This window comes from Dermatophagoides pteronyssinus, unplaced genomic scaffold (assembly GCF_027571235.1).
Source record: "Dermatophagoides pteronyssinus isolate colony J.1.1.1.1 unplaced genomic scaffold, Derpt_VIB-CSIC_2022.12 sq0010, whole genome shotgun sequence".
Lineage (NCBI taxonomy): Eukaryota > Metazoa > Arthropoda > Arachnida > Sarcoptiformes > Pyroglyphidae > Dermatophagoides > Dermatophagoides pteronyssinus.
The window spans coordinates 206,226-223,393 of record NW_027461534.1 but is presented as its reverse complement, the minus strand read 5'-3'; the positions used below and the strand labels follow the sequence as shown (position 1 = coordinate 223,393).

The 17,168-nt window shown below is 28.5% G+C and overlaps 3 protein-coding genes and 1 long non-coding RNA gene across 6 annotated transcripts; 2 read left to right on the top strand and 2 right to left on the bottom strand.

The window, feature by feature from the left end:
* The first annotated feature begins 763 nt into the window (after positions 1-763).
* On the top strand, positions 764-8,393 carry LOC113799116 (gamma-interferon-inducible lysosomal thiol reductase-like). Of its 3 annotated transcripts, XM_075821411.1 has the most exons (6): positions 764-903; positions 1,129-1,167; positions 5,550-5,748; positions 6,859-7,182; positions 7,274-7,495; positions 7,780-8,393. In XM_075821411.1, the coding sequence occupies exons 3-6, from the start codon at positions 5,641-5,643 to the stop codon at positions 7,924-7,926; spliced, it is 801 nt and encodes a 266-aa protein (XP_075677526.1). In that variant the 5' UTR covers positions 764-903; positions 1,129-1,167; positions 5,550-5,640; the 3' UTR covers positions 7,927-8,393. The 3 variants fall into 3 exon arrangements, with proteins under 3 accessions (XP_075677526.1, XP_075677525.1, XP_027205503.2); XM_075821410.1 differs by lacking the exons at positions 764-903; positions 1,129-1,167 and adding an exon at positions 3,883-3,914; XM_027349702.2 differs by lacking the exons at positions 764-903; positions 1,129-1,167 and adding an exon at positions 5,428-5,446.
* Positions 4,273-5,321, bottom strand: LOC142645360 (uncharacterized). The gene is made up of 2 exons (XR_012846519.1): positions 4,869-5,321; positions 4,273-4,813 (listed from the first exon to the last, which is right to left on the bottom strand). It is a non-coding gene; the product is annotated as an uncharacterized LOC142645360 (long non-coding RNA).
* Positions 8,394-8,840: 447 nt separating the features above from the next.
* Positions 8,841-10,084, top strand: LOC142645343 (uncharacterized). The gene has a single exon (XM_075821359.1). It carries the CDS (start codon positions 9,028-9,030, stop codon positions 9,598-9,600), a length of 573 nt encoding a protein of 190 aa, XP_075677474.1. The 5' UTR covers positions 8,841-9,027; the 3' UTR covers positions 9,601-10,084.
* On the bottom strand, positions 9,479-15,440 carry LOC113799114 (ATP-binding cassette subfamily C member 4-like). The gene is made up of 9 exons (XM_027349700.2): positions 14,589-15,440; positions 14,403-14,513; positions 13,923-14,337; positions 12,731-13,854; positions 12,369-12,663; positions 11,835-12,306; positions 11,669-11,748; positions 11,147-11,528; positions 9,479-10,895 (listed from the first exon to the last, which is right to left on the bottom strand). Exons 1-9 carry the CDS (start codon positions 14,660-14,662, stop codon positions 9,934-9,936), a joined length of 3,915 nt encoding a protein of 1,304 aa, XP_027205501.2. The 5' UTR covers positions 14,663-15,440; the 3' UTR covers positions 9,479-9,933.
* Between the last annotated feature and the right edge of the window lie 1,728 nt (positions 15,441-17,168).

The window sequence follows — 17,168 nt, the reverse complement described above, 5'->3', positions numbered from 1 at the left end:
TATAATAGAATTTTGTTCAATTCAACAATCAAAATACTTTGAACATTTTAACACCCTTGTTGTTGTTGTTGTTGTTATTGCCAAGATTCAAGTTCTGACCAATTTGATGATTGATAATGAATAGCTTCGAAGTTTTGAAGAAGAAGAAAAAAAAGACTAAACATCGATAATGGATGAATTTTCGTTGTTGATGATTATTTTCCTTATTCACCACCATCACCATCACCAATAGAAACAAGATTATCATTTTTGTTATCAGTTAAAGTTGTTTTTTTTCTCATACATACAACAAGAGTGCATATTACATAAGTATGTTTGTTTCGAAATGATTTCATTTTAAAAACCCAAAACACACACACACACACAAACCGAGGGAGAGAAAGACAAGAACAACATTGAAGGTGTAATTATCATCATGTTTGAGAACAAGCCGTTGATGATGGCCATCGACGCTGAATAAATTTGTTTTTTGTTTTTCACTGGGTTTCCTTCTTTTTTTCGATAAATAACTTGTTGAAAAGTACTGATTATTATCATTATCATCGTGGGTTGTGAACAGCAGAAAAAAAATTTACCCGGAATTTGTTTCTGGTGAAAAAAAAACATGATTTAAAAACGATTGATTCGATTCTATTTTCACCCAAATTGATCCATGGGAATCGAATCAGATTTGTTTTGTTTTGTTTTCTTTTGCCAACTCTTCCCACATTTTCCCATTCAATCAGTTTATCAATTCGAATCAAAATTGATATTTTTTTTTCTTCTTCAAAAGTAAATATTTCGTTTTTTTTCCTTCGTTATTTTATCCACATAAAGGTGTGAATCGAATTGCAAGAAATTTTCGAAAAGATTGAATCAATATAACAAATGTATGTGAGGAAAATTTTTTGGGCAAAGAACCAGGTAAGTAAATGATGATAAAATCCAAGTCATCCCTTGTTTGATACCAAGATAATGATGATGATGATAAATTTTTTTATCTCTCTTTTCTTTTTCTATTCAATATTTATGACCTGCTTTTTTCAACCCGTTCATCATCATCATTTTGGCCTTTTTTTTCCTTCATTAAATTCGCCAAAAAACAAAAACGTCATTGCCAATTTCATTGCATAAATGATGATGATGAAGATGGCAAAGAAAAATATCACATAAATAAAGATATTTCTGGTAAGGATTTTGTCCAATTTTCTTTCTTTCTTTTTGGATCATCTTGCATGATATTTGTTGTTAATGATTATGTTTGTTTGTTTGTTTTGTTTGTTGGATACCCTACCCTGTTTTTCTTTTTTTGGATAACGAATCTTGAATAAACAGATTCAGATTCCAATTGCCAAAAGGGAATGGTAAAAATGATGATAAAAATCTTCGAAAGATACAATCATCAGGTAGAAATAGGAAAAAAAATAAACGGAAGCCAAAAAATGTTTAATTAATAGGTGCTAATAGTTTTTCCTTGTTTTTTGTTCACCACCACCACCATTATTATTATGAAAAAAATCTTGATTTTCAAGTTAAAATTCAACTTGATTATTCTAAATATAACCAGTAGCTGAATTAATTGTTTTTCCCCCATATTTTTTTCTGAATGTAAATCATAATAATAGAAAAAAAAGAAATCATTTCAAATGATGCCAAACCGATTGTTGATGATTATATTGTTTTCAACAAATAAAGCTTGTCGCCCACACTTTATCATCATCATCATCAGCAATCAGAATGTTTTCAATGTTTCAATTTTTCTTTCAATGATTCAATTGTATTTGTATATTGAGTTTTAATATTCAAAAGATGTTGTTGTTTGTTGTTGGTTTTTCGGATTTTAATTCAATTTTGTTTCCGGTTTTCAAACAACAACAACAACAACAACATGATTCTATCGCTCATCAGGTGATGATGATGATAATGGAAATTTCATAATTCATTATCATAACAATTGATCATCCTCAACCATCATCATTATCAAACAAAGACTTTGTATATTCTTATTTGCATAAATGCATAGTCATTGTGTTGAATTCTTTGCGGGAGAGAGAGAGAGAGAGAGAGAGAGAAACATGATGACAGTGAAAAACAAAAATGATGATCATCGTGATTATCATACCAAAATTCTCATTATCAAATGAAATACGTTAATTAACCATAGGTTACCATCTGCTTGATTGGAATTAATCAACAACAACAACAACTACAAAACATTTTAGCATCTAAACATCTGACATGATTTTTTTTTGTTTCTTTCATTAATAACCAAATTAAAATTCTGTTGTTGTTGTTGTTAACGTTTTCATATACGAAACAAACAAACAAACAGAAAAATGATGAATATTTACACACTTGTTGAATACATTTGTTGCTGTAATCGATTATAGCTATTAGCAATCATCATCATCTGTCATTCAGTAAAAACAAATTGATTTTGGGTAAATATTGACAAAAGAAGAAAATTCACGAAAAAATAATGTTCAGAGGCTTGTCCTGTGCAAATATATTTTTCTTCTATCATCAAGATTCTTGTGTCGAAGAAATTTTTTGTTTTTTTTCGATGTTTGAATAACATTTAAATAATTTTGTAAAAAAAATCACAGAGAAAAAAAAGCCATAAAGGCGCCAATTTTAATTGCTAAAATTCAAAAACTTTTTATTATACCCTTGAATTTGTTACCGTTCATTAGATATGAAAAAAGGTGAGGTTCTCTAAACATCGTTTCTGATTGAAATCGATGATTTGCAAGTCAAGTCAAGCCAAGCAAAAACCCGAAAAAGAAAATCCAAAATAATCCAGTATAGGTAATTTTTTTAAACTTGAAAATAAAAATTGACCGGTGGTCAAGTTTTTTCTCTGTTTTCTTCAAGTGCATGACCGTTGTATTTTGTTTTTTTCCAATTTACTTATGATAATCATTTCGTTTTGTTTTTTTTTCGTATGGAAAATCATCATTCGTAAACGTGATTCATGATGTTTTTATTCGTTTTTCTCCTTCTTCTTCGTTGGAACCCAAATATTTATTCGGTTTGATTTTTCTGATTTTTGTTTTCAACAGACAAGGTTCATCGTCGAGGTTGATGCATCGTTTATTTATTTATTTACTTTTTTTTCTTCTAATTTCGAAAGACGAATCAAATCAGAAAAAAATTGAACGTAAAATTTACGAGATGAACTTTTTTTTGGCAATCACTGTTTGAACGACTAATCTTGAAACCGGTCTCTCTCTCTCTCTCTCTCTCTCTCTCTCTTCGATGATAATGATGATCGACATTAGCATCCCATAAATAAAAAAAATTCAGCTATCTTTATATGAACCAACTATGGTGAGAGAAGTCTTGCCGCGCAAGTTGCTGTTTGTATACAGAAGAAGAAGAAGAATCAGATCCAAATACATTAGAATTGAGCATGCTGTTTGTCTCTTCTTTCTCTCTGTCTCTCTCGCGCTTTCCCTTGGCTGTGTGTTATTTTTTTCTCTCGTCGATCTTCATCATGATGTTTGATGATGATAACGTCCATATTAGTGATCATAGATTCGAAAATCATCATCAACAACATTAACATTGACGACAACAACAACAGTCATCATTATCTTCATCATCATCATCGTAGTTTGATATCGAAATTTTAGCTAGTTTTTTTTTATATTTATATTTTCATTTCAACGAAACAACGGTGGTGTGGTGTGTTTTTCATCTATCCAATTTCGTTGTTGTTGTTGTTGTCGATGATCAAGTTGTTTTTGTGAATTTTTGTCAAAAGAAATTCCAACCAAATGTTGCTTGTTGTGTTTTTGTTTTTCACCTGAAAAAAATATCTAGATTTTATTGAATTTTCAACAGAAAAAAAAATAAATCTTTGAATCTTGAAGGTTGAATAATTTTTTTTTGCTGGCTTGTTTTTCTTCAGCAAAAATGCTTCAAATTTGTTTGTAGGTGTGTGTGTGTTGTGTGTGTATTTAAGTATTTTACAAACCCAAGCAGAAATTTTCATGCTAAATACTGCCTATTTTCGTGCTAAAACACTAACTTTTTGCAAGCTCAAAATGTGCTAAAATCGATATATTTTAGCAGTAAAATAGACAGTTTTTAGTCACCAAAGGCAAAAAAATAGTGCGTTTTTAGCACGTAAAATCGGAACTTTTGTCAGGGAACTTTCCCAATAAATTCCCCAAAATATTCTCATATTCCGTATATTCGCGCCGCACTTTTGCCAGGAAACTTTTCCATAGAAATGAAAAGAATTTCCGAAAACATTTTTATCTTCCGTAAATCCATATTACATTGGAATCATATATAATTCTTAGATACATAAAGATTTGAGATTTTTATTTAAAAAATTAATTCATGAATGATTGATTTTTGTTGCTTTCCCGATTGCCGGGAGCAAATGTTAAACAAATATTAATTGATTGTAAACAGCACAGTTTTACCAAAAAAGAATGATTATAATTATTGGTTGCCCAGCATACTGTGTTCTTTGCCAATATATCTTTTTCTTGAGAAGGGACTGCATCTTCTTCAGTTCTGGCTGAATCCACAAGTTTTCATCTTTTTTTTTGATATTTTCGGGAAGTAAACTCAGCATATAATTGATAAAGGCGAGAAAACAAACCAGGGATTGAACCTTTAAATTTGATTGTCTCCAAATCTTTCAGCAACTCTCAAGCAGATTGGAATCTTAACCTAGGCATTTCGAGTTCTTCAATAATATCTTTGGGATTTTCAAAATTCATCGAAATCTATTGTTTGATAATGTTTCTTGCAAAAACTTGGGAGCTACAAAAAATTTTTATTATTATTTAGCAATTAGCGTTATCTTTCAATGAAACTGGAATGAATAGAGTTAAATAATTAAAAATTGTATTTTTATAATATAAATTTACACATTGAACAATACGGAAATTCGAATGGGTGGATGTTTGTTTGTCTCCACATTCACTGTTCGGTGAAATCTTGATTCCAATACGATTAGGATAGTTGGCAAAATCCCCATGTCCTGATATAAATTGGACATTGTAATAATGTTGAATTTTAATAATTTTGAACAAAGAACAACACGTGGAACTGAGCCCATAACAAATGAATGAGTTTTAATATATGTTAAGCAAAAACTTTAAGTTTTTTCGAAAATCGAACAAATATAAACGATGACAAATTATGACTCAGAAAAATTTTAACTTGGCGATTGAAAATAGCAATTTTTAGAAAATATTTAGCAATTTTTCAACCGCAAAAGCCATTTTGACCATTTTGTGCCTATTTTGTTCTTATTGCGTGCTTTTTTCTTGCTTAAGCAGAAAATAGCACGAAATTTTTTCAAAAATTTCTGCTTGGGAAACAACAACAACAACCTTTATCTAGAAAAATTCATTTCCATAAATCATCAACAACATTGAGAAATGAGTAAAAATCGATTCAAATCAAACATTGAATACTAACATTGAATTTTTTTATTTACTCAGTTCGTATTTCTCTCAATCTCTCTCCTTTGTGAATATTTATTGCTCATTCGTTTCATTCATTGACTTAATCTATTTTAAATGTTTTGCCAATATTTTCAACAGCAACAGCAACGATAATAATCCACATTCGCCATCTTCATCAACTAATAAATCTTGTCAAAAAAAATCAAGTACGAAAAACGAAACAACAAAAATGTTTGGACATCGAACAATCGGACAATTATCATCATCATCATCATTATTCATAGCCAACATAATCATTATATTAATATTTCTTGTACCAAGATTATTTGGTCATCATGTAAGTTTTTGTTTGTTTGTTTGATATTTTTGATTTTTTGATTTATGTCAGGGGGAAAAAATAAATATTTTCGTAAATTTTTCTTCTCTTTCTTCAAAAATTTATGATTAATAACTTGAATTTCATAAAAATTAATCGCTCATTTTACCTGGATGTTTCGTAAGAAAAACATCAACAACAACAGCAACAACAACATTTAATCAAAGTCCATTGATCCGATGATGATTAGATCAGTTTGATAAACAACTTTGCCCAAAAAAATATTTGCTACCAAAATTAGCTAAGAAAAAATCTTCTTAGTTTTGTTTTCTTTTGGATCAATCATGATTCTTGATAATGATCTTGATAATGATGATGATGATCATCATCATTATATGCTATCATCGAATAATAATGGTCACGAATATCATCATGACAAGAAGAAGAAAAACAAAATTTTACCTGTTTCGTTGACCAAAAACTTGTTACCCGAAGAGAAAAAAATTAGTTTAGTGTTTAGGATGAAATTTAATATGCAATCCTGAATATGATTATGTGTGAGCAGCACACATTTTCAAATTCTGGATAGTTTTTCCTGCATTTTTTCGGACATAGGTGCAATCGATAATAATTAATCATCGATAAAATTATTTGATTTCTAATCAAATTATTCAATTCATAAAAATTGGCCTTTTTTTGCTAGGTTTTTTGTTTACCTTTTTTCCAATCAACAAGAAAAAAATCCTTGAAAATCAATTTTCTTATCTTTATGTTCTTTATCTTAAAAACTGACAACGACAACAACAAAAAATTCACATGAAAAGTTTGGCATTTTCGTGTTTTTCTCCCCTTTCTTTTTTTGCGGCTATCATCGATCAATGAATCTTTGTATCCGATCATTATATGTGACCGATATGTTTGTTCGTGTGCATGATCAAAAACAAACGGTCAAATCAAACGGATAAATCAATTACCTTGCAAAAACTTGTTTTTTACACATTTTTTTTCATTTTGAAATTCTTGCCCGGATAAATAATTTTGCATTTAATTGATTTTTTTTCTTTTTCACTCGATTGTCAATGATAATGATGAATTTTTTTTCTTTTCCCGTATAAAACAAACCAAACAAAGGTTGTCACACAAATATCATTATATTATGAAACATTATGTCCGGATTCAAGAAATTTTTTCCGTAATCAATTATATCCAACATATGAAAAATTAAATCGTTATATGGATGTTGAATTAGTACCATTTGGTAATGCTAATGTTAGTTATCCAAGACATGATAATAAACCAGTATTTCGTTGTCAACATGGACCAAAAGAATGTTATGGTAATCGTGTACAATCATGTACAATTGAAATGTTAAAAAATACTGATCTTTCAATAAGATTTGTACATTGTATGTTTGATCAAAAAGATTGGTTAGAAACATCACAAACATCACGTCGGGTATGTTATTATCATCAAATGGGGAGGGGTTTCTTTGTTTGATTTTTTTAAATTTTTCTTTTTTGTTTTTTTGTTTTTCAAACTAAAATAGTGTGCCGAACAAATGCAATTAGATTGGCCAAAAATATCATCATGTGCTGATGGTAGTGAAGGTGAACGTTTATTAATTGCAAATTCATTAAAAACATTCAATCTAAATCCTGAACATACATATGTACCATGGATTGTTATTGATAAAAATCATACTGCACAAATGCAAACAAATGCTGAAACTAATCTATTAGGATATCTATGTGAACATAATTTCAATCATGTAAGTTTATTTGGCAATTTTTTTCCCCGTAGAAATTTCAAATTCGACCTAAAATATAAAAAAAATTTCAATTTCAAATGAAAATATTAAACATTTTCTTCTCACCTCTTGTTCTCCATGTTTTTTTCAAAAAAAAATATGAATTCAATTTGACCTCATTTATCTATTTTTCTGACCTATCATTTTATCTATGAAAAATTTTCCTCTGTTTCTTTATTTCCATGATTTTGACATTATTGTTAATTTTATTCGATTTTCATTTTCCGTTTTCTAATAATTTTCAGGAACCACAAATTGATCAATGTTCAAAAGAAGCAATCAGTCTAAGTCAACATTTACATAATAATTCAATCAAGCCTAAAGCAACTTTAACTATTATATCGATCATGACCGCAACAACTATCATATTAATGTCATTGATTTTTGAATAGACAACAAACAAACGAAAATTTCCATTTGAATAATAATAACCATTTTGTTTCCCGGTAAAATGAATCAGGAAATTTCAACAGAAAAAAAAGTGAAAATTTTCTCAATTCTTTTGAATTTTATCGTCATCGTCGTCGTCGTCGTCGAAGACTGTGCTGTGCTGCCCGTGGTAACAAAAATTTCCTATGAATTTCTTCCACTGTAAATATTCATTTATATAGAGAATTATTATTGATTTTTTAAAAAAAAACTACAGACTTTTTAAAAAAAAAAAATATTATTACACACGAATTTCATAAGCAAAAAGTAGTTATATTTTTTTTACTGTAAACACACAAAAAAAAAGAATGCAGAATTACGTAATAATAATGATGATGATTGTTGTTGTAAATTTTTTTTCTCACCCAGAATTTGGCCAATTTAATTACTAAAATTTTTTTTACTTTTAAATAAATAATTTTATGGATAACGGATGTGTGTTTATTTTTGTGTGGTTGAATAGAGTTTTGATTTATTGGATGCTGATGTTAGTGGAAACTTCTTTTTTATTTCAATCGATTATCGTCATCAAACCGAAAATAGAATCCAGATTTTTCATTTTTCGGTGAAAAGAAATTGATTGAATAATTGAATCCCGAATAAATGAAATGTTTTTCGAATCTTGTAATTTCATTTGATTTTTTTTATGATGGCCATAACATCACCGGTAATGGATGAAATTTTCTTTTTCGTTTTGGAAATTTCGGGTCGATGTTTTAAATTGAATTCGTTATATACGTTATATAATCATTCGATCATGTGCAACATCTCTTTGGTTATATTCGAGGTTTTTGATACCAGAAAAATACTGCTAATAAATTTTGGATGACATCAAATTTAATTTTCCAGAAGATGTTATAAAATGTTGATGAATCCAAATAAAAATGATCATAACATTTCAATTTGTGTCATCATCGTCTTCGTCGTTGTTGTCCTCGTTTGTTAATCATAAATATTTCGAAATTGTTGTCATAATAAATGGATCGTTATTTCAATAGAATTTCTTTCAATTTGTGATTTGGAAAAAAACACATCAACGAAACAAACAAAACAAAAAAAGAGAAATGACCAAATCGATTATCATCAAAATGTTGATGATAATAACCATCATATGTATAATGTTTGCGAATGTTATTGATACATTTAATTGTGATGATATTATCATAAGAAAACCTGCACGTTTTGGTAAACGTTTTCTTTTCAATAATAATAACGATGATAATAATAACAATGATGATTCAAATCTAATAATGATCGATAATAATAATGGTAAACGTGAAATGATACAATCACATCCATGTTTTCGTTTAGTTCGTCGTTCAATATCATCATTATCATCATTATCACCTTCATCATCGTCGTCAACAGCCAATGATGATGATAACGATCAAAATAAACCTCATTACATAACCGAATATGAAATGATCAATCAAAAAAACGATGAAAAACCCATCATATTTTATGAACAACAACAACAACAAAAACAACAAAATACAATGACAAAATCAATGAAAATAAAATTACCAAAAAAATTTAATTTAATAATAAAAATTTATTCATTCCTATATGGTGATGGTGGCCATCAACAAATCAATGATTATGATGATGATAATGATGATAATGACCAAGGCGATTAATTTAAAACAAAAAACAAAACAAAAATATTGTTCCAGAACCATTCATAAACGAAATGATTGAAAATGATTAACAAACAAAAAAAAATATCAAGATTAGAATCAAATAAACCTAGGGTATAAAGAAAAAACAATGGATTTTCGTTATTGCAATCAATGAGCAATGATATGATGATGATTATGACGACGACGACAAATTACCTGATGATGATCTTTGATTTTTAAATTTTTTTCTTTCTTTCTTTTGATAATAATAATAAAAAAATTTCTTTCATAATTCATTTTGTTTTGTCTGTTTTTTTCCATTGATTTCTTTTGAAATAATAAAAAAAAATTCTATCGTTTAGTTGATGCTATTGTTTTTAATTTTTCAGCCATTTGTGGTCCAGTTTGTTCAATTAGATTATAAAATATTCCATTCGAATCTTGTAATAGATTATTTGGTGTATCAAATTGTGCAACACGACCAGCATCCAATACTAATATTCTATCTGAATCGATAATTGTATTTAAACGATGTGCAATAGTTATTACTGTACAATCATCAAAATTATTACGAATTGTTTGCTGTATTAATGAATCAGTATGATGATCAACATTGGCTGTTGCTTCATCCAATACAAGGATTTTATTTCGTCGTAATAATGCACGTGCTAAACAGATTAATTGTCGTTGACCAACACTCAGATTACCACCACCTTCGGATAATTGATATTCAAGTTTACCGGGCATTTCATTGACAACATTTTTCAATTGAACTTTTTCCAATGCAGACCAAATTTCTTCATCATTACGATCATCAAATGGATCAAGATTTTTTCTTAATGAACCAATAAATGCAACAGGTTCTTGTGGAATGATTGACATTTTTGATCGAAGTTCATGTAAACCAATATCACGACAATTAACATTATCGATTGTAATTTTTCCATCAATTTCAATCATACGAAATAATGCTGCCAATATTGAACTTTTACCGGCACCAGTTCGACCAACAATACCAATCTTTTCACCTCCATTGATTTCAAAACAAAGATCTTTTAATACTGGTGCCGATGAACCATCATAGGTAAGATAAACATGATCAAAAATAACCTGTCCATTTTGTGGCCAATTTTTTAAAAATTTATAATCAGATTTTAATGATGCTTCAGGTTTTAATTCTGAATATTCAATAATCCTTTCAACTGAAGTCATTTGATTTTCAACTTCGGCCGATTGTCTGACGCCCCATTGTGTCATGCCTGTCAAACCTAATGCCATTGAAAAGGCAAGTCCAGCTGTTCCGCTTTGAATACCTATTTATATATTTAGAATAAACGAAACGAAACAAATGAATAAATTTCAATGGTCATCAACATCATATCATTATAATAATAATCATAAGTCATTTTGGGCGAAATTTGTACATTTCAAATCGAATCGAATCGAATCGAATTGGAATCAAACAAAATATACTGAATACAATTAGTAAATGAAAAAAATAGAAAGAAAAGAAAATCCAAAGAAAATTTTCCATTCATTCATTCATTCATTCATTGATACATACCATGATAGAATGCCATCAATGAAATAGCAACAATAACAATATATCCAATACAAATCATATCCATACAAATACCTAAAAATCTTGATGATGCATAACAAACAAAATATGTTGCTGTATGATCATTTTGATAACGATAATATTGATTTGTGAATATTTGTTGTACATTGAATGAACGAATTGTTGCTAAACCATTCAATGTAACAGTCATATGATTGAATAATGGACTACGAGCAATTGCTTCATAACGTTTTAAATCACGAGCAGTACGTATATATGCAGCACGAATAATTAATATTAATATTATCATTATGATTGCTGGAAATATTAGATACCATTGTGATAGGGCAACAACTATACAGGTGCCAATCACCTGAGCAATAATCTAATTTGAATGAATGAAAAGAAAGAAATTCATTATTATTATTATTGACTATTCATTGAATAATGATGATGATAATGATATGGTATTCATCATCATCATCATCATTTGAAATTCAAAAATGTATATCATTTTTCACCAACCAAATTCAAATCATATGCAGCCAATGGTAATTGTTCATCAATAATACCCATATCTTTTGTAAAACGATTCAATATTCGTCCTGTTATTTTGAAATTTGAGAAAGAAAAAGAAGATATCACCTTTTTTGATTGATTGATTGATTGAATGAATGAATGAATTATTTACCTGTTGGAACTGTATCGAAAAATGAAACCGGTGCACGCATTAAACAATAAAAAATACGATTATGTAGATTGATTGATGCAAATATACACATTGCAAAAAATGTACCCGATCTTATAATCATACCGATAAATTGTGTAACCACCAAAATTGTATAAATTATTGCATTATTTGTTTCAACTGGATGTATTTCATCTGTTTGATCAACTTCAAATGAAATATGAATTGTTTTATTTGTTATAATTACAGTTGCATCTTCACGATTTGTCCAATCAGCTAGCCAAACATCAGTATAATGAAATAAAATCTGTGAAATTATTGTTGATAAAATCATTGATGTCATTAGTATTGGTCCGGAACCGGCACGAATATATTGCCAATAAATTTTCGAACTAATCGATCCTTTGGTTTTTTCTTCATCCAAAATGGCCGGTTCATCGGCCGCAACATCTACACAGGATTCGGCACGATTTAGCTACAGAAAAAAAAATTATTTTTTCATTTAAAATCATTAGATTTTCAGCTTGTTTAGATTACCTCATGTACAATTTGTGTTGTTGAATAACGACTTGTCATTGAATCGGTTCGTACACGATTTTGATTTTCTGAATCTTGACGTTGTAATTCGGATAATTTTTTTTCAACTTTTTCTTTTTCAGTACGTTGTATTAATTTAACTAGATCGATACCTGAATTGATTATTTCATCAAAACTACCATATGCTAATTGACGTCCATCATTTAATATAAGAATTTTTGATGCTTTTCGAATGAATTGCATTTGATGTGTTACCAGTATTACTGTTTTTGATCGTAAATAATATGATATACATCTATATTTTTTGAAAAGAAATTGAGATGTATACAAATCAAATCAAAAAAAACAAGATAAAACATTACTTTTCAAATATATGATTAGCTACTTCAGCATCAACAGCACTTAATGGATCATCCAATAGATAAATATCAGCATCATTATATAATGCTCTTGCTAATGTTAAACGAGCTTTTTGTCCACCACTCAACGATACACCACGTTCACCAACCAATGTACGATCACCATATTGTAATTGTTTTAGATCACGTTTCATTGCACAAACATCAATAACAGCTTGATATTTTTTACTATTAAATGGTTTACCAAATAAAATATTATCCCGTAAACTACCATTAAATGACCATGGTTCTTGTGATGCATATGCAATACGGCCATTTAATGTTATTGTACCTGATGTAATTTGTATTTCATTCATTAATGACATTAAAAATGTACTTTTACCCGAACCAACTGATCCAATAACAGCGATAAGTTCACTTTTTTTTATTGTTAATGATAAATTAATTAATGTCGGTTGTTCTTGTTCTTTTGACCAAACAGCATCCATTTGTTTAATTATAATTGAATTTTCATTATTTTTAACTGGAATATTTGTATTATGATATGCAATTGATTGTTGTTCAATTTCATCTAATTCAAGGAATGTTTGTATACGATTACATGATACAGATAATTCAGATAATAATGCTATTGAATTTGGAAATAACCATGTCATTGTATGACGTAATGTATTAACAACGGTCATTACAACAAATACTTTATCAGCATTTAAAAAATGACCTTCAAGTACATATGTGATAAACATTGCAAACAAAACAATACGACCGGCAACCAAAGATATTGAAATATTCATTGCACGTAAAAATGTTGCATTACGAATCTGTATTAATTCACGACGTCTTGCTTCAGATACTAAACGTAAAAAATGATCTTCCCATGCATACATTTTAATTACACGCATTCCTTTTATTATTTCCGATACAATACGAATCCGTGTATCGGATAATGCAGCAACTTTTGTACGAACTTTTAAAAATATACGACCATTAAAACTATTGAATGGAATGAATAATATTAATATGGCCAAACCGATAAGACAATAATAACCAATATATTGATAACAGATATACATTCCGATTATTGTTTGTATTGGTGCTGCAATCATATAGCTACCGATGATACAAAACTTTGCAAAAAAAACAAAACCATGAATAATAATCATTAATTTTTTGTTATTGTTTCAATTTTACTTACCTCATCAAGACGACTAACATCATTGGACATTAGATTTAATATCTGACCAACGGTTGTTGTTTTAAATGCCGAATTATGTAAACGTAATGCTTTTTTATACATTAATGTACACCATGCAACACGTACTTTGATTGCACAACGAACCGATCCATAACATGCTGGATGATGACAAAGAATATAGAAAAATGATGCACCAACAACACCGGCTGCATTTAAACATGCCCACAGATATTGATCATTGGATGGTCGGGCAAAAAAATCAATAACTTTAGCTAACATTAATGGTTGTACATTACGTAAAATACATTCTTCAAATAAAAATAAAATCAAACTAAAAAGCATATGTTTTTTAAATGATTTTACTGTTGCCAATGCAAAACTTGGTTTCTTTTTACGTAATTCATCACGCCAATTTCTATACGGGTAAACAATAATCATTAATTTTTAAAAAAAAGAAACTATAGTCAAACAACAGCATACTTTTCCAATTCATTACATAATTTTTCCGTATCATCCGATGTTGAACATTTAGTAAGATCTTGCATTTGAATTTCATTTCTTAATCCTTTATAATATAATGGAAATACCCATCTACGTATATCGATAATTAAACAATCAATCAATCAATCAATCACAAAATCAATCAATCATTCAATTTGGACTTACGTGCTGTAAATTTTATTGAAAAAAAATGATTGATCAAATTTCGATTGTTTTTTAATGATTTCTTCATGATCCATTTTTGTCGTTGTTGTCGTTGTTGTTGAAAATCAAAATTAAAAAAACTTTGGATTCACACGATGAGTTCCGATGGAAACAAAAACGATAAATAATGAATGAATCTCAAATACATACATCACACACACATTACAAATTAACCGGTTTAATTTTATGATTCTTATTTCTTTTTTTTTTGTTGATTGACTAATTTACAACCCTCATCATCATCATCATCGTTATTACAATTGAAATAATTATCATTGATTAAGATGGAACCACATTAAACACACACACACACACACAATTACCATTATCATGTGTTTTTTAGATCATAAATTTATTAATTTATTAAATTTAACTTTGATCGTGTTTGTTGTTTTTCGTTTTTTTTAAATTTAAATTTGTTGTAAAATTTGTCGCCTGTGTTAAATATGACAAGAAACATATAAATTAATTGATTCAAATTGACGTTAATGATGATGATGATGATAATGGCGGTGGTATATGGACAGAGAAGGAGAGATCAATCATTACAAATGTGTGAAATTGCGTTATTTTTGGCTTCAAATTTTGGTCGAAAAAGAGAGCAATAAATAGTATACTGGTTTGAAAAAAAACAATATTTTAAACTTTTAAAATATTTGCCGGATATGGATGGAGATCCAAAGATTCGGGTTTATACATTTAAACACTGTTAACACAGGGTTAAAAAATATCGCTGGAAAAATAACAAACAAACAACCAACAAACATTCATTGAATGAGAAAATTCCTTCATTTTTTTCTTTTCATTATCCTGAAGATTTTCCTCATCATCTTCAATCGTCATAATTTTACAGTGTTTTTTTCTACTGTTCAAACATTTTTTTTGAAGATCAAATTTTGTCAAGTTTGTTTGATGCTGTTTAAAAAAAAAATTTCGAGGTTAAATCCTGAATTATAATTTATTCTTTCTTTTCCTTTCTATATTTAGCCGATTGTATAGATGATGACAAAACTTTTCCTTTACTGTTGGTTTCCAAGGAATCAAATTATCATCATTTTTTTTAAAGAAAAATTTACAAGCAATGATCATAGATGGTGATATAATCGTTTGAAAAATATTGATTTTTATTTTTTATTTATTTGAAAAATATTACAAATTAACTAATTTTAACAATGAAATAAATTTTTTTTTTTTTTTGATTTTATTAAATAAAAAATTTACAAAATTTTGATTAATAATTGTGGTTAATTTGAAATTTACTGATGGTTTTAAAGGATTTTACCTCTTGATGAATTTCACAGGTTTTTCGATAATAGTCATTCAATGGCCAAAAAAAAAGTTGGTTGATTTTATTGTTTGATTTTATCATTTGTTAAAAATCCTGAACGATTTTCGGCATTATAAAATGTGTGCTTAATGGATTTTTTTTTAATAACGAATATCTTTCATTCAATAAATTCCAAACTTAAATTGTTGAGATTATAATATCGTATCAATAAAAAAATCTCCACCGCACTTCAGTGTCTCTACCAGAACCACTGGGTACGGCGAAGTGGTTCTTTAGGATTCTTCGAAATATTATCAACAGCGAGGTCCAGGTCGCTTTGATACTGATGTAGAATCTGACCGTTGGGTCAATTCTAGGGCGACCGCAACCCATTCACTAAATTTTGAAAATGTAAATCGAATGTACATACACAAATTAAACGATACAAATATAACTGAGGTTTTTCAACACTAATTTTATTGAATCAAAAGGCATGTGTTTTTATATTCATATTAATGGACAAATGAACAAATAAAGATATTCGAATAAGAGAAAAACTAAGTTCGATCGTCGAACTGTTTTAAAACTGTAATTGGTGTAAGTGTAAATGAAGTACACACAATTTCATTTTCAAATCATACAAATCGATTGCGAGTAAATCAAATAAAATCAGACAAACACGTGGTTAGTTTTTATTAAATCAAAGTGGTTTATTCAATGTTAGCTTCAACAACCGAATGAATAGAAAAATTAAAACATTTTTTTAGATAGCAAGATTGTTTCGAACAAACAGTTCTAAACTTCGAAACTTCGAACTTTTGTTTCTGTTTCATGACAGTTTGGAATCGGTCAACAAATCGTACTTTTTTTTGGGTTATTTCAGTTTTATTGATATTAATTATATTTTTGTTAGTTATTCCTATCTGAATAAATGTTATCGCCGGATGTTTTGCTGTTATTTATTGCGTCGAAAATGTGCTCAAAAGTATTGAATAAAATTAACTGTTATGGGCTTTTATATATTAGGAGGATTTTAATCTATGCATATAAGAAAGGTTTGAAATTAAGCAATCAAAAGGAAAAAATCATTATCTATTTATTTGATTGATTGATTTGAAATTGTATTAGATATATAAAATATAGAGCTAACACATAACACCAAATCGTATCCATCAAATATAAATGGACAACAAAAAAAACTTTTTGCACAAGCAATGCAAAAATTTTTGGCATTTTACTAAATTATTAGTATGATGTAAGGAAAACAATAATAT